The 13,150-nt window shown below is 31.0% G+C and overlaps 1 protein-coding gene across 5 annotated transcripts in view; it reads right to left on the minus strand.

Annotated features, from left to right (window-relative positions):
• The window catches only part of LOC146527625 (adenylate cyclase type 1-like), a 74,017-nt gene that overhangs the window by 26,156 nt on the left and 34,711 nt on the right, over nucleotides 1–13,150 (minus strand). For all 5 annotated transcript variants that reach the window (XM_085204871.1, XM_085204870.1, XM_085204869.1 and 2 more), the window contains exons 6-7: nucleotides 9,321–9,432; nucleotides 7,755–7,882 (exon numbers count right to left, since the gene is read on the minus strand). In XM_085204871.1, coding sequence (XP_085060997.1) covers nucleotides 7,755–7,882; nucleotides 9,321–9,432 — 240 coding nt within the window. The remainder of the gene's footprint in view (nucleotides 1–7,754; nucleotides 7,883–9,320; nucleotides 9,433–13,150) is intronic.

Genomic DNA, 13,150 nt, shown 5'->3' on the forward strand with positions numbered 1-13,150 from the left:
CCGTTGTTTAAATTTAAAATATAGATAATTTTATTATTTAAACATAACATCTTTAAAGAAAACAAGCATATAATATAAACACCGTAGCTATATCGTAAATCACAATACAAGTGTTCATGAAATGACACCTGCAAGAGATGTAAAGATATTGAGGTCTGCGGTCTGGTCGCCTCCGAATGCCGCAGACTCGCCGCAAGCAGCTGATGACAATCCGATACCGTTATGCTACTTTTTATATATGACATTTTAAACAAATTTACATTATATTATATCTTTTTAAATTATCTCTATGAAACCATAATTTTTAAGCATATTAAGAAAGCTACTTTTAAAAGTCATAATATAATGCATTTTGAGAGACGAACAAGTTGATACGGTACTTAACGCAGCACAATGGATTTTGATTTCTAATTCTAATGCTTCTTTTTACTGAACGTCATATAATTTTCTATTCGTTTATAACGCTTTACATTTCAAACGTTCAAAATATAGAATCGTTGCCAGCTTATAGCGAAACTGTGTCACTTTCATTAAAATTGGATCTACTTTGTGCCAACGTAGTGCAAAAAATAAATCTATACATATAATAAAATTGTAACTGATCGCTGTCTGTACGTGAAAGATAAATGAGAAAATCTATTAGGCATTGGGAGCATTTATCAATGTAACAAAACTCAAAATAATAGTTTTTAAAATTTATATCTATTTGTCCGTCCATGGTAATATCATAGGCGGCATAACTAATAATTATAATAATTAGCATAATTTAAATTGATATATAAAAAATATATAACAATTTAAATTGGTTGAAACTTTTCTCTCTCTCTCTTTTCTCGTTTTCAATGTAAAGATATTGTCTTTTAACCGATAATGTTATTTGATCGCGAAAGTAATTTAGACTAGTAAATAAATCATAGTTAAGTTCAAACGGGTGAAGCCGCTAGTGAGTGGCTAGTAGTCAATGAAAAGATTTATTTATTCCAAAGATTTTTTACCAAGCAAAGCCATACTAACAGTAGGTATAAGATAGTAAAGGACAGAGAAGCTATTTTACCAAATCTGCTTTTTAAGATTTTAATAATATCTCAGAAGCACTGTTCATTTTTCTTTTAGATTTCATAACTGTCAGCTTCGTTATAGCGAGCGAGCTTTGAAATGGAAATGTGAAAAAGGAATTTGTTCAACAGTTTCGTAGAGACTCGTGAAACTTTTCAAACAGTCAGTGCAGTCAGCAATAAATACCACCCACGATCTCTGTAAAATACAACACACGTATTTCAAATACTCCCGATATATTGCAGCGTATCAAAGAAACGTATATTCGCAATCATTTACATTTTTTATGGATGATTGTAATTAATAGTCTCTTAAGAATCTTGCAGTATATAAATCGTTTTTTTCTTTATAACTTTATATAAAACCCGAATCAATTTAGCATCTTATGAAAATGAAATATGTTAACAGAGTATTTTTTTTTTTAAAAACTATTTGTGCTATTTGTGATCTTTAAAAAGTCTCCTAACGTCTAGATAAATAATTTAAAAAATATTGTATATTGGTATTTAGATATCATGATTCCAAGAAAGACGACTGTGAAAATGAATTTTTGGTTAATTCGTTAATTTTAAAAATCAGAAAATAATCTTCAAATATATTGATATTTGAAGATTATTTTCTATTTTTGAATGCACATCTCTGTAATGGGCGTAGGTAGAGTGCAGTAAGTTTGTAACATATTAAAGAAGTATTTTAACAATAGGTTTTTCCATGTCAATCACGCTTTGTGAATAAATTCAATTAATTGTAAAATAACTAAACAGAAAAGTATAATATGACTTTTTTAAGATAAACTTTGGCCTTGACCTTATCTAGACCACCTTATAACAACTGCACCTCTGATAACTATAACAGGCCTTGCAGCAGCACAGGCTGATAAGCAAAAATGAAACGTGAATCCTAGCCTTTGTTGGTTATTGACAACAATAATAAATACCATCGTTTATCATTTCAATTTTACAAATTTTATTAACGCTGTTGAGGTACAGGATGATAAAGATAAGATATAAATTTATGACAAGTAAAGCGAATGCATTTTAACCCTAGAAAGATAGTTTCCGTCAAATTGACGCATCAGTGTTATAAATATTAATTAATATGCTCTCTCTTTGTAAATATCGTGTATTCATCTTTGTGCGATTAGGACATCTCATTGGTTGCTAGAAACTTTCGTGAGTATGTACGTTAAGAAAAATATCACCGATTTTGAAATATAATGCCTATGTAAGTCAAAATTAAGCATGATTATCTTTTACATGCGTAAAAATTTTACTATCTTTCTTAGGGTTAAAGTCACCTAACATGAAGTTGTATCGAATAGTATTTAAATACTAAAAAAAATTGTTTTAACAATAAATTAAATAGGTAATATAGTTATTATATCATATTTAATTTATTGTTAAAACTAAGACTATTGTTAGAACTAATAAGAAATAAATTACCGTAGAAAAAATAATAAAGAAATATACAATCACATTAATCTTTAACAATTATATGCAAAGATTTATATTTATTAATAAAGAACGTGAATCATAAATCCCTACACAACCATTATGAAGGTATAAAACATTCATATAAATATATGGTAATAAATAAATTAAATTATAATATTTTATGATTGTTACCTTAGTTAAATATAATATTTTAAATATTTTATTTATCAAAATCTTATACCCTATTACTATAAAATAAATAACAACAATTTGAAATCTAACTATATCAGTTTTAAATACTAGATCACTTTCTAAAAATTCAAATTCTAAAAAAAAAAAACAATAATATATGCCAATACCAATGCTTTGACATGGAGTCGGGTACTCGATGCCTCTACAAAAGAGTAAGCAAGCACACACGACCCGAACAATCCACTCGTTCGGTGACCTACAAAGCTGAAATTCTATATTATTTATAGGACGGGGGACAACCGTTGTTTTCCTCCCCTGAGGGGCGAGCATTATCTTCTTATTTTATTACTTTAAGCGGTAATTGTGCTCGTCGGAAATTAATAGCATTACATATTCAATTTATTAGAGCAGTTACTTGTGTTGATATTGGTTTTCTCAGATACGAGACGAAAAATCTATTAAAGAAGGGTCTATACTATAAATAAACTAATCGGAGACAAAATCCTAAATAAAATTATGTACTAATTGGCTTGACTGATTGTTACTGCATATAACATTTATTTTAAAAAACCTAAGATGTTAGCCATTCCTTCTGATTACCTTAGAAATGAAAGTGATTAGTTTGTGAACATTTATTAGAGTTATTCGAGGATCAAAGCCCCCATTCCATAGAGAATAAAAGTGGACTTTTGTGATTGCTTTCCTGAAGTTATATATAGGAAATTGAGTAAAACTATCAAGAAAAAAGACTTTACCTTCTTTTTGATAGAAGTGTCAATTAAATAATACGATAGGTACTAAGAAATTGAATAGGCATATATTTTCACAAGTTTTCACAGTGGCCCAAGTATGTGGATGTAAACGTGACGGTTGTAGGTTTGATCCTCACACAGGGGAATGATATATTTAATATTTTTATTTCCTCGCACTAATCACAAGACAATGAGCGGCGTTGAGTTTCGCTACTCTCAACTCGTAATATCGAAGATTCGGCGAATAATGGCGAACTGAGTGTCTCAACACAATGTTTTCTCTGCTTATCCTGTTAATTGGGGGATACAGCGTAAAGCTGAAAAAAAAACATACAAACTCTCTCTGTTACGGATGTCGAACGATGGACGACTTAATGTCATATATATAAACATTTTGATAGTTTTCTGTCTTTATGTGAGAACTACATAATTACCTGCTAATTACAGGACGGGACGGATAAATATTTTGCCCAAAAACAGAGTTGTATTAAATAAGTTTTCCGCCCCTTTTATTGATGACATATTAATTTATTGGCGCGTAAAACAACTAGAAACATTCACGTGGAGATCGAGTGATCGATGTAAGAAAATAATTCAGTAAAATACATATATCAACGTAGAGATTTTATCTGTTTTCGTATTAGAGAATGTACAGTACAGCGAGCTGTGACAAATGGGCGAGTGTAGGCTGTGCACCGTGGAAGCAGGCGTTACGTCAGACGTCAGCGACGACGAGTGTGTAATAAAAACATTATTTATTTGGCCAGCTCTCAACAACGTCCAAGCCGCGTTTGATGAGGAAGACGTTTATTTTGTATCCAGTGCACTGCATTATATTGTTACGACATGGAAAAAACAAGAAATTCGCGTTTAATATTAAAAACAAGATGTATAATAGAAAAAAGGTTGTAATCTAGAATTGGGTTTAAAAGCCTAGCATGCAATGATTTATTAGTAACTAGCGACCCCCTTGCGGCTTCGCCCGCTTTTACTACTGGATTATTCATATAATGTATGTTTGCAAAGCACTTAAGATAATGTGAAAATTAATTAAGCTCTAATGCAACCCGCATTTTCGTAGTTTCAATAAGGATTTTCCAATTGTTTTACACAGCAAGGATTTTTTATTAGGTACCGTAATTTTAAATCTGTGCTACTAATCTTTTCATGTACTTATTAAAATATTTTTAAATGACTATTTTTAGATAGTTAAATGTCTATTTTTAAACGGAAGAAATTATAAACAAAAGCCTACCTACTAATAACTACTACAAAAAATATGAAACCAAATATATTGCGCTGAAATAATACATTCAACTCCAATTATCCAATACGTGCAAACGCATCTAAATCTTCGTTGCTATGTCTCTATAGCGGGCGGGTTTTTTTTCGAGCTTGTGGTTATTGCTGAAGAGGGTATTCTGTCCCTGATGAAAAGCAAGCACTATGTGGCTGCCTGTGAGGAAAATTAAATAGAATGCATTGGCCGGGAATCGAACCCGGGCCGCCCGCGTGGCAGGCGAGCATTCTACCACTGAACCACCGATGACTGCTCATGACGCGCTTGTATAAGCAAAACGTCGCGGAGCGGCAAGGATGTTTTGATATTGTAACAACTTCTAAAGTACTTATTAAAATGAAAAAACAGTAAAAGACAGTTTTGATCTACATTAAATGGCCAACGTAACTAATATACTTATTTATATGCTGAGAGTAAGGGATAAGTAAAACTTGAGTCGGCACAGCTGATGTGTCAACGGCGGGATGTGTCAACAATTAAATGCGTTTTTCTCTAATACTATTCGCAATTTCGAAATACTGTAAAAAGCAAATTTTATCTTCGTTTAACGTAGAAAATTAATAAAGTATTTTAAAGGATAAGGATTAATACCATTATGGAAAAATATCCCTCACAATAAAAAATATATTGAAATTACTATTTTTAGACAGAAATATGATCACTACACGTTATTCTTAAAAGATAAAAATATGCTCTCGCGGACTTTTTTGTAGATCTTATTAAGAGGAACAATACTCCACTACATTTTTTTCATGTAGTACTTACCATTAAAGCAGCGCATGCGCGAAAGTGTCTCAACGGGTAGGACTTTAGACACATTTATCGTATTTATGTTAATTTACATAAGAATGTACAAATAATAAACTATATATAAACCTTCCCTGAAAAATACTCGACCTAATGGTGAAAACTGCATAAAAATCCGTTGGGTGGTTTAGAAGAAGAAGAGTTAGAAAGTTCAGACAGACACGAAAAGCGACTTTGTTTTATAAGATATAGGATAGGATAGGATAGGATAGGATGTATGATCGAATATTAAACAATATTACACATAATATCAATACAATAATAAAAAGAAATACTTATTTTAATAATATAATATTTTGTCAGTATATTTCACTTGTAATTAGCCTTACAATGTTTTGCACATTGCTGAGGATTTCTTATGCTTCTGTTTTAATTAGTTCCGATTGCTAGTTATACGATATTTAAAATTTAGTTTTATCGTAAGTACTAAAGGAACTATAGTGTTAAAACACCGCTCTTCACTTCTTGCCGTATTGTGGAGGCATTGCGTGTTGAGTGGCGTAACTCAACGCTGCGCTGGCTTATGCGCCTGCACAATAATCTCTGAATTATATAATAATATAAAATATAAAGGCACAAAATGTAGAGTGTAACGCTTGGGAATAAACTTGTCATAATATGAGGCAAGCATATCTGGGGCTGTAGCACATCAAATGTCATCCAGACGAGCAACGAGGCCTCGCGAGATACACCTACATAAATGTCCTTACATAATTGAGTTGACCAGTTTTACCAGAGGTTAACCTCTGAGGTTTACACATTTTTTTAGTTATAAAAATATACACAAGTTGGTATATGGCATATAATAATCTGAAGCTATAACTATTCTAGCTGTTTACTTTCTTCTATAATAATTACCATAATCTTCTTACAAATTCTGCTTCGAAACCTTTTATTTTTGTTACCCCCAAGTTGATCGAGTTTTATAAAGCTCATTTTAATAGAATAACGTTCTAACTTCTCTAGAAAGTGGATTTTCAAATAGGATAATATAGGATTATCCGTGGTAGCATGTTAAGATAACGAGCTACGAGAATCTATGAAGTTAAATATTCGCTTAACCTTACTCTACATTGTTTAGACTCTACAATTTACCTACCCTTTACTATTAAAGACTAAACTAGAGGAGAGTATTTGAGTAAATTTTATTAATATATTTTTTTAAATCATTTAATATTTTTTTCTAGGTCACAATCAATTCAAAAAAAAAAATTCAAATTGGTATCTACTGTATTTTAATCTGTACACACCACCCACATATGCTATATTTAAAAAAAAATCCTGAGTAGAGATCGAACTTATAAGCATATCCTACAATATATACACTTCCAAATTGTGCAGTGATAAGCATCTACAGACAGACAGCTCGATAGCATCGGCATAATAAACAGCAATGACGGTATACACTTTGGGTGCAAAAAATAAAAAGTATTTTTTACTGATGATGATGATGAAGAGGCAGACTGGTAAATAATTATTAACACGTACAAATACATATTTCATACGTACACGACGTAGGAACTGTGAAACATACAAGTTTGAGGTGCTAGTGAGGGATCGTTAAAATATAATTTATTATTCCAGTCGATGCCAAACGAACAGTTGACATTCATATTCATTTAAATTAGTGTATTACATTAAGGTTATTCGTGACCTGATATATTGTTGCGTGATTATTATACGTTTATTTGGTTACTTTAAAATAATTATATATATGGAATTTGTGAGTACATTTGTACGTACAAATAAAATAATAGATACGTATCGTTCGAATACGCAACTATTTTAATAACGTCAATATTATTAATTATAAACTATATTTAGATGTTTTTTTTTATTTTAACCATAAGCATAAAATTCTAGACGAGAAAAATCTAGGAAATTCTAGGGAAGTTAATCTGAATTAATATATTATAATAGAACAGTAAAAAAAGTGTGTCTGCACATTAAATATTTTTACGACTAAATATAATAACATAGTAATCGATTTAATTTCTTTTTTGTATACAAATATCTTCTGAAATACTGGACGGATTTAAATAAAACTTTTAGACCTAACCTGATGTACAGCTTTTAGAGCTGAACAGAATCTAGAGCTATACTAGTCTAGCTAAACTATAATAACAGATTTTTTTTTATTATTTTTTTGTCAGTATTTTTGTGTATTATATTTATATTAAAAGAAATTCTGAAAAAAAGAAATTCAAAACTTACGCAATAGCGTCGATCATGTCGAGTCCCATTTCGACCGTACATCGAGCGTGGTCGGAGCGCGGCTCGGGTAACCCAGACACACAGTAGTAACAATCACCCAAGATCTTGATGCGGAGACAGTGGTTGTCCTATAGAAATAAAAGAATTAAATTTTGCCAAATAAAAAGTGTATATTTTTTAAGTTTTTTGGATAAATAAAAAAATATATATTGCCTAATAAAATAACACTAATCAATATATAACATTCATAATCTGCAAGATAAGACTTTAAGAGTTCTACGTAATGATCTTTAAACATAAATTAATTAAGTAATATACTTGTTTTACACTAAAATCTTGCATTTTTACTTTAAAAACCATAAAAAAGCTAATCAAAGCACTCCTTTAACGATATTATGGGACTTGAGAGTTTCGTAAAATTAAAGTGCCCATTAAAAGATACGACTACAAATTATTCTAAATTTATGACCTGCATGTGGGATTGTGGATGTTTCGCTTTTATTAACTTTTAAATGTTTACTTTTATTTTTTAAGACTATTTTGAATTTTAAGGTGGTACCAAGTTCTTATATAATCCAGTCAGGTTTATTTTTGTATTTATATTATACTAGTGGACCCGTACGCGGCTACGCCCGCTTAAAGTATACGAATATTTATTAAATATATTTATGAAATTATTTTCAGTTTTCATTTTGGGTGACGTTTTCTAACAACAAACTTTGCAAATCGTTGCCTAGAAACGACAGTTGTTATTAACATGGCGGAATAAATTGCATGTCAAATTAATTAGTATTTTAATATATTAGTATATATCGAAAATATTACAAATATGAGAAAAAAAAGTATCCTATGTTCATCCCGAGACCCTCAAGTATCTCTGTATGAGTATTTTATCACAATTAAATTAGCGGTTTGGTCCTGATTGCGTAAAAGACAGACAGACAGACAGACAGACAGAGTTACTTTCGAATTTATAATATAGGTATGGATGGATGGTGAGCAAAGCGCGGCGTTGAGTTGCACCACTCAACACATAATGCCTCAAAAATTTGGTGCATAATAAGGAACGGAAGTGTCTTAACACTAGATTCTCTCTCACCTTCAATGTGAAGCAAAAAAAAATGTAGGGTAACGAAGAAGTGGTTAAAGCGACTCTATACTATTATGTGCTCAAAATTAGTAACTACTTAAGTCCAACATTACAGATATAGTACTTGTATTATTATTAACAAAATTTATTTGTACAAACATAATGGATGCTATTAGGCCATTGGCGCTCCAACAGACATCACCAACACCCACGTGGCGTGTAAACATTCGTACAACGATCAATACACACGACTGACACAACTATCAAAACAAATTTTAAATATAGCATTCATGCTAAAATAACCCATCATTAATAGAGACGACATTGCGGCTTAAATGATTCTGGGTGTGATAAAATGTAACCTTCTGCTCATGAGAAGATGACAGGTGTTTAATATCCAGATTCAGCACCTGCTGGTGGTTGACATAAATCTAAAATAAATCAGTATAGTAATATGAAAACATAATGTTTCTTACGTTGGCCAGCTGGTCGAATCTGCCAAAGAGCTCGTTGAGAAGCCGCACCAACTCTTGCGCGCTGCACTGCGATGCGAGCACCGTGAAACCCACGATATCCGCAAACAGGATGCTACGACAAAACTTCACATTTAACAAATAGAAATTTAAAGTGTATCTGTTAAGTATATTTATATTAAACTAGCGGACGCGCGCAGCTTCGCTTGCCTATTTAAGGGTGAATTGTAATAACCCATGAAACATGTGTTCAATGAAATATTTTTAAGTCTAAATTTCAAATTTTATAAAAATCGGTGGCGATTTAAAGATTTTTCCATACAAACTTTCAACCCCTTATTTGCACCCTTAGGGGAAGAATTCTAGAAAACCATGAAACATGTATTCAATTAAATACTTTTAAGAGTCTGAATTTCAAATTATACAAAAATTGGTGTCGATTTAAAAAAAATTCTATACAAACTTTTAACCCCTTATTTGCACCCTTAGGGGGAGAACGCTAGAAAACGACGAAACACGTATTCAATTAAATACTTTTAAAAATCTAAATTTCAAATTTTATAAAAATCGGTGAAGATTTAATTTTTTTTCCATACAAACCACCACTATTTCATCCCTTTAGAGTAAAAATTTTTCAAAATCCCTTCTTACTGGATGTCCAGATTACGAAAGTAAACATCTGTCCAAATTTCATGTTTCTACGCACAGCGGTTACGGCTGTGCGTGCGTCTTACCTCAGTCAGTGAGGACAAGTCCTTTTATATATATAGATACTGTTCTTTTTGCAAATATATATGTTAAAATATTGTATAATATTTAAGATTACTGTTCTAGGCAATAAAATCAGCTGCACGCTGTATCCCGCACACAGCAGGTAGGCAGAGGGAAACTAGTATTAAGACACTCTGTTCCCCACTTTCCGCCGGATTCTGGACCCACCGCGTGTTGAGTACGGAACTCTACGCCGCTATTTGCAACACCAGACGGAAGAAATGAAAAATATAAATTAAAATATTTCAATACATCGGGTAGTATAGTCAATAGTCAATGAAATTTAGATATAATAGTATATAATAATACATAATTATTAATTACTATAAATAAAAATATTAATCAATCTACAGCCATATATTTTAGATAATTCGTACGGTTGAATTAATTATTGGAATAAAATCCATACAACTAAAATTAAATCAAAAGTGGACGCGCGTCGAGCCCGTGATTTAATTAAACGAAGCGAATATGCTTTTAAGCCATAACGTTATTTAATGCAAGCATTTTTTTTACAAATTGATATATTTTTGTGAATATATAAATGTTTAACAATTTAAAAAAAATAACTTCAACTTAAATAAAAAAAAATTAATTTTATATTTTCTATACACACAAACCTACATTAATAATATTTGTTAATTATAAACATTATTTCATTATTTATTTTAACTATACGCTATGTTCCACAAATAGAATTATTATTTTGAGTGGGAATAGAACCCACAAATATGCTAAGCTTTTTATAAATTCACATATTTTTAAAAAAGCGGATTTATTAATTATCTTTTATCAAATTCTTTAGTACGGTTTACGTTTACGTTGGATTTATTTTGAAAAAAAAAAGAAAATATACAATCAGTAGTTATTCTCTTCGTCATTGGGCTTATTCTTATAAATGAAGTACACATTACAGATCATTTATGGGGCTACAAATTTTTTTAAATTATCAATTCTATAAATATCAAAGGGGAATTTTAAGTTATAATAAATTGACTAAGTAATTTTTTTATCTTCATAAAACATGCAAGTGTTTCAACTTTCAGTAGTTATTATAAATAGATATTACTTTCGAGAATTTCCTCGCAAATCCTACTGATTAATTTCTTCCAACTGCACGATATTTATACGAGATATTTCCCAAAGCGCCTAGATTATTATCACTGGCTTCGTATTTTTTTTTATGGGAAAATAGAAATCTGAGAAATCATCTATCTATTCAAATTATAGTTTGTACGGTGCTTAACTTTTAAGTTACAGTAGAGCTTTTATTTGAATTGCGTTTTGATAAAAGCGTGAACACTTCGCTAGGTATTAAAAAACTTTTTAAAAGTAAAGCATTTGTGTTTGGCAACGACCTAAATGAAGAGAAAATTTTATTTTTTTGCACAATTTACATACTTGTAGACTGTAGTTGGTTTAATATTAAAGTTCACTATGTATATTTTGCAAGTATAAGAATAAAAACTATATAGAATAAAAGAATTAAATTGCAAATAAAAAAAACATTATTTATTGAATTTACTGTATAAAAACATATTAAAATAAAATTAATGGGACTGATACTGAAAGAAAATTACAACTAAAAAAAAATAACGATACAAAATATTGCTTACTTTAGGAATACTTTCACAATAGACTATCAGCTTACAATTTTGTTATACTCACTTTCGTTATTCATTGATTCTGTAAGGTCTCTTATAACGTCGGGGTGATTCTTACGAACAGCCTCCAGACACGCGAGGCGCCGCTAAAGTAACTTAGTTATGAAACGTTATTGTGGATATTGTACGATCTTTGTCTGGGAGCGAAAGTGTCTATTGTTATAATTTACTTATTATTTCTCTGACATTTTTAACAAATATATAAAATAATAATAATAAAAAGAAGCCTGTCGTGGAGCAGGCAAAAAGTGTGACTGTAAACGCGATTGTTTGTGGGTTTTATTCCCACTCGAAGAATTAAAATGTATATTTCCATATTTTCGATCTGGTGTCGAGGCAACGTGCAATGCCTCAAGAATTCGGCGAAAAGGTCGAGCGGAAGTATCTTAATGGGATCTGAGTGCTTTCAATACTAGATTCCCAGGTTACCTCTGTCTAACCTACTTCGTGCGGGATACAGCGTATTAATTTACATAAATAGATGAAAAACTTTTATTATATATAGTTGTCGATGGAATTATTATTTATTGTCTATTTATTAATTTAGCCTAAAAGGATCAAGCGTAATAGACTTCCTGTCACAGTGACGTCACATTACACGTTGCGCAACCGTAGACGTGCCTCGAAAACAAACGCGAAGATTTGACTACGACCTCATAATAAAAAATGGTAACCTTAAAGTCTCTCGAGGTAAATTGAAATTAATGGAAGTTAAGTATGAAATACACTTCTTTTTTGTTATTTCTTACGACCGAGCTTCAAATGTTAATGTGGATTTATGATTTTATCTTTTATATAAGCCAATTAGGTTGTAAAAATCTCTTAAATACCGTAATTAGTATGTTTATGTACTTATAATTATTTTTTTAAGTAATTTTATTTGCATTGGTAAGTTTATACTGGAAGTTTTGTGGAACGGTAATGTTTTTCACTATATTTACCACGTCCAAATAAAACAATGGAACTCGACCGAGGTCGAAAGATGTTACAGCTATTCGCGTTGTAGCGAACTACTCACAAAAACATAAAAGCATTTTTAATGTAGTACCTACCTAATGCCAGAACTTTCATACGGATTATAAGTATTCAAGTGTTCAATTCTGTCGGACGATTACAGAAACCGTGGACGTGTGTATGGTCCTTTTAGATTAATGTAAAACAGTACACACATTTTTTCATAATTATATAATTTGAATATAATTTGAGTATCTTTAAGTCAAATATTCATAACCCTAGGTGTCTACACTAGGTTCCTAATTCTGGAGGCGTTGCGTGTTGAGTGGTAGAACTCAAAGCCGCGCTTTGCCTCGGCACCAGAGCAAAAAATTAAAAGATAAACGTAAATAAATATTTCACTTTCTCGAGTGGGGATCGAACCCATAACCATCGCGTTACAGT

The sequence above is a fragment of the Heliconius melpomene genome, chromosome 20 (assembly GCF_056956725.1).
Source record: "Heliconius melpomene rosina isolate 202511_hmr_F chromosome 20, ASM5695672v1, whole genome shotgun sequence".
NCBI lineage: Eukaryota > Metazoa > Arthropoda > Insecta > Lepidoptera > Nymphalidae > Heliconius > Heliconius melpomene.